This window comes from Saimiri boliviensis, chromosome 1 (assembly GCF_048565385.1).
Source record: "Saimiri boliviensis isolate mSaiBol1 chromosome 1, mSaiBol1.pri, whole genome shotgun sequence".
Lineage (NCBI taxonomy): Eukaryota > Metazoa > Chordata > Mammalia > Primates > Cebidae > Saimiri > Saimiri boliviensis.
In genome coordinates, this window is record NC_133449.1 from 214,529,796 (window position 1) to 214,542,157 (window position 12,362).

Sequence of the window (12,362 nt, forward strand, 5' to 3'; positions counted from 1 at the left end):
GTATCAGAAACAAAATGCTCTTCAATTTTGGACGCTGCCTTCATTCTTTGCACTCCTAGCCACACAGTATTGAATGAAAAGTATATAGAAGACGGCTTTGTATCACTGTCTGGAACTTTGCAGCATATAGTGTACTTTAGAGACATCAACTTCATCCTAGAGTCAACCCCACAACCCAGGTACTCTCAGCAAGCAGAACAGCCTATCATAGGGCCTAAATGGAATGATAAAAGGATAAAAGGAAGGAATAATTAAGGAGATAATTAATGGTTAGGTCCATCACTAGTATTTCTCTGATTGGTTTTGTTTGTTTAAGTGGCAGATAATCAAGCCTGCAAAATTTAGGTCTGAAAAGCCAGTCATTTAAAACACTATTTATCAAACCAGATAAGCATTTTAACTATGTGTAGTCACTTTGTAAAAATATAACCGTATTCCTTGCTTTTTAGTGGTAAAACTACAGAATTTGATGTTATACATTTACTATTATTTTGATTGAAATTGTTGTTGATTTTTAATTGCCCTTGAATCATGCAGTGACAGGAAGATACTTCCTAAATAAGTCAAACATAAAATAGTGTGGAAAGACCTGATGTTGGCATCCGTTACTGATAACTTTAAAAACATAACTTTTCAGAAGGAAAAGATGAATAGAAAGTAATCATAAATTGCCTGTTCTCTTTTTAACCTACACTTTTCTCTTTGTCAGATTCTAGAGATATCTAGTCTGAGCACCTTGTTGAATGCTTATTCTCCTTGGAAAAAAAAAAAATAACTGGCTTGGTTAAGCTCAATGAATTGTTTTTCAGTATCAAATAATAATATAAGGATATATTAGATGATTAAATATTAACATCTGCAAATCCTGATGATTCTCCCTTCAAAATGAAGCTAGAATGTAACCACGTCCCACCACCTAGATTATTGCAATTGCCTCCTAGCTCTTCTTCCTACCCCTCCATTGTCCTTTCTCTACCTTATTTTCCGAATAGCAGCCATCAGAGCATGTCACTCCTCAATCAAATCCTTCAAAACCTCCCCGCTTAATGAGAGTTAAAGCCAAGTTTTTTCAGAGACCCGCCACTCTTTCCAGACCTCTCTGTGTCACCTACTACTGCCTCTCCAATCCCCTGCCCATACCGATCTCCCCAAAACCTTCCTCCAGCCACACTGGCTTCCTGGATATTCCTGGAAATGCCTGGCTCAGGCACTTCTCTGATCTTTCCACAGACAGTTCCTGCTGTGTCATCCAAGGCTCACCTCCTTCATTTCTTTGCCTGCATGTCACTATCTTCATACAACTTTCCCTGCAGCCCTTTTAAAAATTACATATACATACCAACATTCCCTATTACCTTTCCCATCTTTATTTTTCCCCATAATATTTAAGATACTATAAAATGTATTTATTGTCTGTCTTCTTCTTCAATGTAAATTCCATGAAGTAAGGGATTTTTTTAAAAACTGTTTAATTCACTGCTATTTCCCCAGCAAATAGAACACTGCCTGGTACACGGTAAGTAATAAATATTTGGCAGTTGAGTGAACCAACAGTCAAAACATTACCCAGCTTTTCCTATGTCTGTGACCTACTAACTACCTAAGATGTGGCACAGTTATTTTGAAAGGTGTTACCTAGTATCTTACATTTAACTGTATTTGGAAAACCATTTGAACCTGCCTGTTTATGCTTATATCCGAATTCTATAGGAAAAGATAAAGTTGCTGATGTGCCAAATAAAACCTGTTGCAATGTGTTTTAATGAACAAAATATTCCTTTTTGAACACTATCTTTCATGCGGTATGTGAGTTGGAAGTGAGGGTGGTAACATACAGGCAAGAGGACAAAGAAGATTGGAGGAAAAAAGATAATACCGATCCTCACCCAGATGAACAGTTTTCACCAGACCTATAAGAGCTGGTGCTCTTGTAGTGCTCTATTCTTTATTTAAAATTATTCTCAAGACCCAAAATTGAGAAGACTACCACGATGTTAAATTATGCAGTTATCCTAGGGTATATGAGGCCACTGAACTAACATACACATATTAAATCTCTTTTTTAATATAAAGTTAATAAATTAAAGGTGAGTCAAAGTTTGGACAGCTCATTTTAAGAATTGCAATATGGAAAGTAAATGCACTGCTGTATGGGAATACATAGCTTATCTGTCACTGATAGCTAATGAATTCCTTCCCATTAAAATTTAATTGAAAATCTTCAATGATATTTAAGCTTTTGCAGAAGTGTAAACTACTGTGACTACAATTCACAATGCATTTAAAACAATTATTCTTTATCATTAAAGTTAATAATATGCACATTAACCTCTTATGTAGTCTAAATCAATATTGTAGTTTAAAAGATATGACCTCTGGACAGCTTTGTCTAAATATTGATTTCATTGTCATTTGTATAAGGTATCAAACAAATTACATGCTGCACTAATATCATTAATGCTGCCCCCACAGAGTCTCTGACTTTATGGGTTCTTATAATACAGGGCATAACATTACAAAAATATTGAGGACTTCACAAAATGTAATTGCCTAAAGGATGAGATTTGAGGGTGGCAGGGCAGAGTTGCTATACACAGATTATAACTTCCAAATCCTTTATTTTCAGTGAACAGAAAAAAAAAGATTCTGCTCTTTAACATGCATATTAGTTGTTGATGTTTAGTTTCAAATGGTAGATTTTTTTTCTGCCTCAGAGGGTCTAATTTACCTTCTTGTGATGTCATAGATATCTCAGAAGAAAGTAACTCAATCTTGGTCCAATTGAAATATTCTAGTTCTGCAACATAGTAGTTTTTCTAAAATAAACATGATTAGAAATTCCTGTTGCAAGTTAATAGTGAATCAGATGAGTTGAAAAAAATATATGCCTTAGAGGAAATGGGCTGAACTTCTCAGATGGTTCTTACAGATTTCAGTAAAATCCGATTTAGGGATGGACATGCGTCGCATTCTCCATTGTAATTACCAGTTATAGAATTATTTTTGTTTTAAAAAATTGCAAATTGAAGTGCCAGCTATATAATTTTGTCTCTTTTATTTTTTTCAGGCTCTAAATTGCTATGAATCATAACAATTGCTAACATCAACCAGTTACATCTAGCTCTATTTTGATGGTGGTTTCTTTTTTTAATTTTTAAAATTGTACTTCACTTTTTTGTTTACTATAAAACTTTTTGCAAAAGAGATATGGTCATCATCTTGACACTGTGAACTGTGGGTGCCATTTACACTAAAAATATTTACTGAAAATCTCTTGTAGGAAAAAGTGACCCATTTTGTGTGGTAGAACTGAACAACGATAGACTGTTAACACATACTGTCTACAAAAATCTCAATCCTGAGTGGAACAAAGTCTTCACATTGTAAGTAGGCATTGCTTTGGGCTCTGAATCCAAAATTGTGTTAAATTCGATTTATTTTTGAGGGTTGTTTTTCTTTTATGCGTGTGTTTATTCTTAACTGATTCACAACTCAACGCGTCTGGCCTGCCTTTGCTAGCGACAATGAATTTTCCTCCTACCTTCCTGAAAGTGAAACCTGAGGGAAAGGGCATAGCGTTTTTCTTTGTTTTCACAGACATTTTTTAAAACTGTGCTTTTATATGATTTGGCTAAGGATTTTGTTCCCATTAACTAAATCGCCATAGTGCTTCTTCCTTTTATACTTTCTATTGAAATTCTTCCCAATTGCATTGACACCAAGGAAGACAAAGCTCTATTTGTTCCATTGCTGAAATCAGCAAACAATCCAGTCTCAAATTAGGCAGATGCTTTAGTTTTGGTTCTTTTCATTTTAGCACAATGAGAATATTAAGTATTGTCCTAGAGACCAAAACACCCTTTGAGTTAATTTTCCTTTTGTTTTAAAAAGTTTGTAAATCTTTTCAATCATACACTGTAAAAGCTGCCAATGCTACACTATAGTAACTCCTATGTTCCGTTTTTTAAAGGGGGCTTTTGAAATGAACTCTGAACAAAGGAGAATTCTCCAAACAGAAGTACTTCTTTAAGGTTTTCTAACATACTTCTATTTTTTTGTATTTGAAAAACTGTGAAATTCTTCATTAATTTATTATGTCTCTGCTTAAGGGCCGGTAACTAATCAGCTTTAACTTTCTGACCAATGTATTTTTAAGGAATTCCACATTTTTGTAAGAGATAAAAGCCTGGTCAGGAGACTTGTACTCCTAAGAAGATTGCAGACAGTATTTTTCTCTGGAATGCATAATTTAATGAATAGGTTTGATTATTATCAAAGCCATTAATTGATTGTGCCCTGATAAAGCCTCTCCTCTCATATGGTTGCAATTTTTCAGTAATGAATATATTCACTTTATTGTTTCCTCTTAATTCATGTTCTCTTGGTAAACAGTTTGATCAAGGATTAAATGCTGTCAACAATTTGCACTTGCTTTCCAGAAACAAAAATATGAAGAGCTCACACAGTTGTTTATTAACATATGTTGTCTTTGAAACATAATGGAACACTACTTAATTTCTAAATTCCAGGATGGTACAATAGCTCTATGTTACATTTTCTCCATTCTGTTTTCTGTGCTTGTGAATTTTTACCATAAATCTAACAGAAAGTAAGTCAATGATTTGGTGAGAGCTATAAACAAACAAGAGATGTCCTATTATTATAAAAAAGAATAATTATATAAAATATACTGTAACTCTTGTTGATATCAAACCTGGTGGTGTTTTATGTGAGGGTAATGAAAAGGTATGAATTGTGATAATTAGAAGAAGGAAAAGTCTAAAACCTACCGGTGATACTTCTTTATTTTTTAAATAACTTATTCTGTGCCCATTCAGATGGGAAATTATATTTCATTAAAAAATGATAACTTGAAATTACAATGGTGTTTAAAGTTACGGATAATAGAACCATCACTGTAGTTGACTTAGGTGCATTATGGGAAATTCTGTCAGATACCAAGCTACCTTGTGTATGTGTGTATGCAAATAGCATGCATACAAACACACACACAAAATCAGCTGGAGCTATCTAAATTTTCAAAACCGTTCTTGTTCTTGTTTCCCACTGATGAATTTTTTTTTCTTACATATATTTATTATGCAGCAACATTAAAGATATCCATTCAGTTCTTGAAGTGACAGTTTATGATGAAGATCGGGATCGAAGTGCTGACTTTCTGGGCAAAGTTGCTATACCATTGCTGTCTGTAAGTTTTATTCACCTGACACACTGTTCTGTGTTGCTTTTGCTCACTGAAAAAAAAAAAAAAAGAAAGAAAAGAAAACTCTTAGCTCTGTGTCTGTCATTTCTCAACCAAGGTCTGTAATAAGAACACTAAAAATTTTAACATACTCAATTCACGGCCATGTTGAATCCCATGATAGTTAATTTTTCCTGACAGACTTGATCCTGGTAATGAACAGGTACTTGTCAGAATTGCCACAGTTGTTTTGGGTTCTCTGTCAGTTTCAGCAGCTGGGGGTCAAAGGTCACTGAGGGAGTGTATTCAGTGGAGACCGCGAGACAGACGGCTGTCATGTCCTTTTCCCGCAGATTCAAAATGGTGAACAGAAAGCCTACGTCTTGAAAAACAAGCAGCTGACAGGGCCAACAAAGGGGGTCATCTATCTTGAAATAGATGTGATTTTTAATGCTGTAAGTCTTAACTTTGGCTTTTTTGTACTGCTAAAGAGTTCAGTTTCATGAAAGCTTTTGTTCCTGATTTGTAGAGAATTTCTGTCATTCCTCATTTTCTCTAAACCTTGATGTATCCTGGAGAATACGCTTCTGCCACCGCCTGGCACACCCACACTTTCTGTTCTGGTTGGCGACTGCTGCTACGGTTGAGTTCTGGCCGCTGCCTGCCGGCATGAGAAAGGGAAGAGCATGCATGTGCGACTGTATACATTTATATTTTATGAGCACAGCAGCCAGGACTTTGAAACTTTAGAGATTATTGCAAATTGAACCGCGTGAAAAACTTGTAAACATTTGTAATATATTAATCCATAACAGACACATATGTTGATGTATAGGTGAAAGCCAGCTTACGAACATTAATACCCAAAGAACAGAAGTACATTGAAGAGGAAAACAGACTCTCTAAACAGGTAAAAAAAAAAAAAAAAAAAAAAAAAGGCAAGAAAATATTCATCCCTCTGGGAAGACCTGATTAGATCTGTAAAACATCTAAGTAAATTTAAATAAACTTTAAAGGTATGGAGGGGTGAAGACAGGAATTTTTGATCTTCTACTTATTGAAAATGGTGCTTTCTTTTATTCTTTCTTATTCTCTCTTCCTTCCTTTCTTTAAAAGATCAAACAAGGACAATACCAAACTAATAAATTGGATGGGGGTGGTCAGAAAGGAAAGGGGATACTATAGGTGTTGTATATAATGGATATGTATTCATATGTTAGCAAAAGAATGATCATTTTGAACATAAAATGCAATTTGATTGCCATGGAATGTGTAAATAAATGAGAACACCAAAAGCTGAGGTTCAAATATACGTCCAGACCACCCACAGGTATGATGCAGGTGTGTGTAAAGCAAACCCAGCATAAGCTCTTCCCTCTAATCCAGATGCGAGGGGGCTCCATCTTCTCAGGGAAACATTCCTGCTAATTAGATTTTAACTATGATCTTTCAGAAGTAAACTTTTATTGTTTTTAGCTAAGAAAGTTAGAATCAGGAAATCTGATTTTTCTATCATGAAGGAAATTTAAGTTAAGCTTGATGTCTATTGCTTATCATTTTTAATTGGACTTAATATCAAGTTTTTAAAAAGTGCTAAACCACCCCTTTTAAAAAACATTTACATCCAATTCACAGAGCAACACTAAAATGTATTTGTTACAGCTAAAAAGTTCACTAAACGTATTTGTGCCTTGAAATATTTCATAATTTTTGTAATATTAGAAGCCTAAACATATTTTTACTTTTAATCTAATAAATACAGCAAAACAATGGAGTATTTGGTTGTTTAAAGGCAATATATGAGTTACAAATGCAATATCTAAGTAGAAATGTGAATAAGAATTCTTGACAATTCTACATAAAAGTAATAAAAGTAGTTCTTAATGTAAAGTGATAGGGGCAAAGAAGGAAAAGTAATAGACAGGCTCTACTTTGCCATCGAGGAATTTCAATTTTAGCAACTTGTCAAAGCTGGCATGCACATACACGTGTCTATATTTACACACGTATATATATATATATTTTCCATATGACTTCAGTCAGTAAACTTTGATAACTACTTCTTTAAAATATCATATCAGCATTGAAGTATATTTGAAAATAGCAAAATATTAACTTGCAGACATACAATTATTCTAAATATTATAGCTTTGGTATTTTTGAATCATCAAATTGTACATGAGCTATTCTTTTTTACAGTTGTAGTCATGCCTTAATTTTAAATTTTAATTTCTAATTATATCAATTTTTATATACTTGTTTTAATAAGAGATTTTGTAAAGTACTTGGTTACCATACATTTTTCCTTACTTCTAAAATTATGGAAAAAAAAATGAGAAAATATAGGTTAAATTTATTGTGGGAGAAATATAGATTAGATAGATAGATGAATAGATAGAATAATACAATGATAGTAAGAATGGAAGGAATTCCACTAAAATGGTGAAAAAATTTTGTTGTCTTTAAGAAAGCAATTCTGGATAGGTTTTTCTGTAAGACCCTAAATAAACACATTCCAACTTCACTTAGAAATATCTTGAAAGTAAACCATTCTATGACTCTTAAAACCATAATGAGATTTAAGAGTTTAAAATTAATAAAGGTACATAGTACGTAAGTGGAAAAAAAATTAGTCTGTTAGAAATTTTTTTTTCTTGTGAGCAAAGGTAGTTCAACCTACATGTTAACATTACTTTTAAAATTATATTTAGTTAAAAAAGCAGTTCTTTCAACTTTCTCAGAAATAAATTCTTTAACTTGTGAGCCAAATTGTTTGGTATGTTCTTGTAACTTTATTAACTTTCTGAATCCTTGTAAGTCACAATAAGCTTGAAGAATTTTGCAGTATATCTGATGGTTTTTAGTCTTGCAAATTGTAATAATATTTTCATTTTCCTTACAGCTGCTACTAAGAAACTTTATCAGAACGAAACGTTGTGTTATGGTGCTGGTAAATGCTGCGTACTACGTTAATAGTTGCTTTGATTGGGATTCACCCCCAAGGAGTCTCGCTGCTTTTGTGGTATGATCATACTGTATTACTTACATTGTTATTCATTAAATTCAGTAATCATAGCTGCATGTTTCTGTGGCTATAGTAACAGTTATGTTGATGTGGCCATTTTAAAACTCCTATTTTAAGACTTGACTGGACAGATTTGCCGTGGGCAGGAACCTGATGGATTGTACAAGGTCTGAGTCTAAGAATACATTTTCCCCCCTCAGATTTCCGGAATGCAAGACATCTCAGCCAATGTATCATTTTCTCTGTGACAGTTAAAAAGTAAAATTTTACATATTGCATAATTCCAAACCCCAATAGGACAGCCAAGAAAAGTCCTCCATGTGAAAAATAATAGTAGTAAATAATCTTGACATCTTCAATTTGATTTTAGTTGTTCTATGGTTATTTTTTTTTTCAAAATATGAAAATCATTGGTATCAGAATGCTATGATGCTGCTTGGTTATGCTTTAACATGTGATTCAATTGGAAGTGGATAGGACCTATTTAAGAGATGTTTTATTTCTGAGATTCTAGCTTTTAAAAAAGTCACAAGTGAGAATTCGATAGATCCAAAAAGTCCTTTAATATGTTCATCTTGTGGCCTTTTACTTTGATTATTTAAAAACTGCTGATGAGACCAACTGGCAGAGCTAGGAAATCCAAAAGAATACTTTGCTCTGAGCTTTAGCTGGGATTTTCTTCTCTCACATTATTTTGGCTTATTCAGGATTTCAGTCTGAAATTTAAGTAGCGTCGTTCTTTTGAAATCCTTTATTTTATTTTCATGTTTGTTCAAATATGAGTACCTTATGCTTCCTTATAGTTGCCAGTTTAGCGGAATACAACTTTATTATGGGGGCTTACAAGAAGAGCCTTAATTATAGTAACAAATCAACATTTTAGTATTACCATTCAAATGAGTGTATGCACATCTGTTTAGTACTTTGAGCTCTGTCTTCCTCTCAGGCCTTGTATGGGACTCTCATTAATGTCTGAGCACATGGAACAAAGAGAGTGTATGTCCCTTTGTGCTGTAAGTTACCAGAAAGTTAGGCAGCCTGCTTCCCATAGACATGTTGTTGTCTCCCTAAAGAAAGCGATTGTCATTATCATTAAGTTTTAGAGAAAAAAAATCAATCTCTCTCTCTCTCTCTCCAGCTCTCTCTCTCTCTCTCAATATTCTTTTCGTAGCTCTTTCTCATAATAAATATATGTGGTACTGTTAAGTGAACTTTATTCTGATTTTTCCCTACCCAAGAGGCTCTTTGACATTGAGGAAAAAAGATGTTGAGTTTCTATGTCTGTTTTATACTATTACTTCCAGGTTCTATGGGGTGATATAACAGATGCAAAAAAAAAAAAAAAAAAAAAAAAAAAAAAATTCTCCTGAAAAGATTGTGCTGCCATTTTTGATTCACTCCTTCCAAAATCATTTCTCACAGCTGTTTGTAAAATTTGAAAACAGAGAAATGTATATAATTGTATTACTTGTTCAGCAACATTCATTTTGAACACTTTAGCATTACAGTGTATTGTGTAAGGCTCCATAAACTTCTGACTTCTGGAGGTCACTCTCGTAAAATGAAATTCAAGATGGCAGCCTTTTTTGCAATTTCCTTTTGATTCTAAAAAAAAAAAATTAGATACTGAAATTCTGACCAACTTAGGTACAATTTACATGATATTACTCGCATGTGTCCGCCGTAAGGGGGTCCAACTTCCCTGGAGAAGAAATGTAATAGTATTTCTCTTAGCTGATAGTCAGTGTCTGACGGATTCAGTCCTATGAAATACAAGCTGAATGCAAGAGGCTTAACAAAAAAAAAAAAAAAAAAAAAAAAAAAAAAGAGGGAGTCAGGCATAATAAAGGTCGGAAAGGGCCTGGTAACACTGATGGTGAAAAAAGAGAACACAGACTACAATGTGAACACACAATAAGAGTACTTTGGAGAAGAACCCATAATATTACCTGTGTTTCACTGGAAAAAAGAAGCTCTGAATCACATTCTATTGAATGTGATTAAAACAACTAATAACAAAACCACATGTCATTTATTATACCTGCACTGGGAGTTCTATGAGAATGGGAACCCTGCCCTTTCAGCCTGGTCCTCCAGCATCACCTGCAGTTTCTAGCACTTAGTCAGCTCCCAGTGTCAACGGCTGACAGAATCAGTTGATCAGTCTATGTACCAATCAGTTAATCTAAATTGTTTTCTTATGTGTAGAAACTCATTCTTCAGTGATGCCGGATAAATAAGGATTTGCTCTAATGAAGCTAGTTATTAAATCATGATAAACATAGCTTAGTACTATTGTAGCAAATTTTCCTGGAGTTTTCATAAACTACTTCATAATTCTTTATCAATCATTTATTCTAACCTCTGATTAAGTTCTAACATAAAAATCTCCTTATAATGACAAAAACAACCACTAATATTGTGTCAGGGAACTGTTTTACATGCGTTAGCCAATTTGATTTTCCCAACAACCTGAGAAGTAGACGGGTTAGTTTTCCATTATACAGAAGGAAGAAACTGAGGCACAGAAAGGTTAAGTAGCTTGCCCAAGGCCACACAGCAGATAATATTTCCTTTCTAAAAGAGCTTTTAAAATATATATGTACCTTGTAATTGTAGTATCACAGCAGTTCTAAACAAAGAATACTTAGGATATTTACTTACCTTATAGATATTAAGTTACCTATTTAAAAATGAAATGTTTCAGTGGTCTCATTGCATAACTAGAGACTTTTTAGGCCAGTTTATTGAAAAGAACAGCTTTCCATTAGGAGAAGGATATGAGCAGCACCCCGTTGTTACAGACATATTGTTCTCATCATGCCCTGTTGATGGATCACGGGTCTATTATCATGATATCGGTTCCACTTGGCCCACATTTTTATAAATGCGGCCACCTCACAGAGCACAGGCATTTCTATCATGTGGCTTGGTTTTAGGCCCAAGCCTGTAAACTTCATAATGTTTAAGTGTCTTTTTTCTATTCTATTTTAACTTTTCTAATTTACTTACTATCCAAAAATAAATGTAGAATAATAAAAGCAGAAAACAATTTTTAAAAATCCCTATGTCGATTAAAGTAGCACAAGAAATGCAGGCTTGGGACAGCCCCAGCTTTAACACTACCTCTCTGCCATAGGGAAGAGTCAAAGTCAGCTGATGATATTAGAGACAGGCGTTGGTCTGGAAGGTGATGGATAAAATATAGCAGACACGTTTCTGGGCCTGTGCTTATTTTGTGTGCAGTGCATTCGGTTTTAAAATTTTACTGTGAATATTGTCTGCCTAAGAATGAACACAGACATGTGTGGTACAGAAGGCACTGCTCGTCTTTGGGAATCATCTATTGTAGACATGGAAATGTCTCATAAATTGGGCCTAATTTTCATCAGGCTCTTGACCAGACGTTTGTGTTCTTGTGGATGTCAGTGGGTGCAACGTGGGGGAAGAAAGAGTGCACATTTTCTCTTTCTTTTCAGTACTGTCATTTCTCACTGTAATGAGCACAAAAATAATTGGACAACTGAGCTATCAGTAAAAGGACACACTTCAGTGTGCGTCAAAGAATTATTTTACAGGACAAACTTTAATCTTTAAATGTGATTGTAGATAATTTGTGGTACCATCTGTCCATTTGGAATTGTTTTAGCCTTTTCTGTCGTTACACAGTAAGTGCTGCTGTGTTTAACATTAACATTTGATATTTTACACATTTAATTTCTGTTCTGCTGTGTGGTCCTTGGGGAACGGAGCGCTAGTGCTACATGAGAGAGACAAAGTATTGATCAGTTAACATTTCAGCTACATTTATGTATGTCGCAAAATTAATGAAAATGCCAGACAAAAATGTCAGAGTGCACAAAAAGGTAGAATTTAAATTTGGTACTTTAATGAAAAGTCTTAAGATGTGCGTTATCAAAAATGTCCTCTTACCTTTAAAGTACAATTCCTAACAGAATAACTAAAGGGAGACACATATTTTACTTAGAGGAACAATGAACATGAATTATGAAGGGATGTCAACTCCTCGAAGTACCTTGTGTTCCAAAAACGGCATGTTTGAATGTTTAACTGTTAGTCATAAAATACATTTCTTTCTATTCATATCTGGAGGGCTACTGGCTTCAGCCCTCT

General features: G+C 34.1%; 1 protein-coding gene across 18 annotated transcripts in view; it reads left to right on the forward strand.

Annotated features, from left to right (window-relative positions):
- The window catches only part of MCTP1 (multiple C2 and transmembrane domain containing 1), a 591,199-nt gene that overhangs the window by 415,723 nt on the left and 163,114 nt on the right, over window positions 1-12,362 (forward strand). For 17 of the 18 annotated variants that reach the window (XM_039470335.2, XM_074383518.1, XM_074383509.1 and 14 more), the window contains 5 exons: window positions 3,281-3,383; window positions 5,107-5,209; window positions 5,557-5,658; window positions 6,039-6,113; window positions 8,106-8,225. In XM_039470335.2, the coding sequence (XP_039326269.1) occupies window positions 3,281-3,383; window positions 5,107-5,209; window positions 5,557-5,658; window positions 6,039-6,113; window positions 8,106-8,225 (503 nt within the window). The remainder of the gene's footprint in view (window positions 1-3,280; window positions 3,384-5,106; window positions 5,210-5,556; window positions 5,659-6,038; window positions 6,114-8,105; window positions 8,226-12,362) is intronic. The other variant, XM_074383500.1, reaches the window with a different exon arrangement.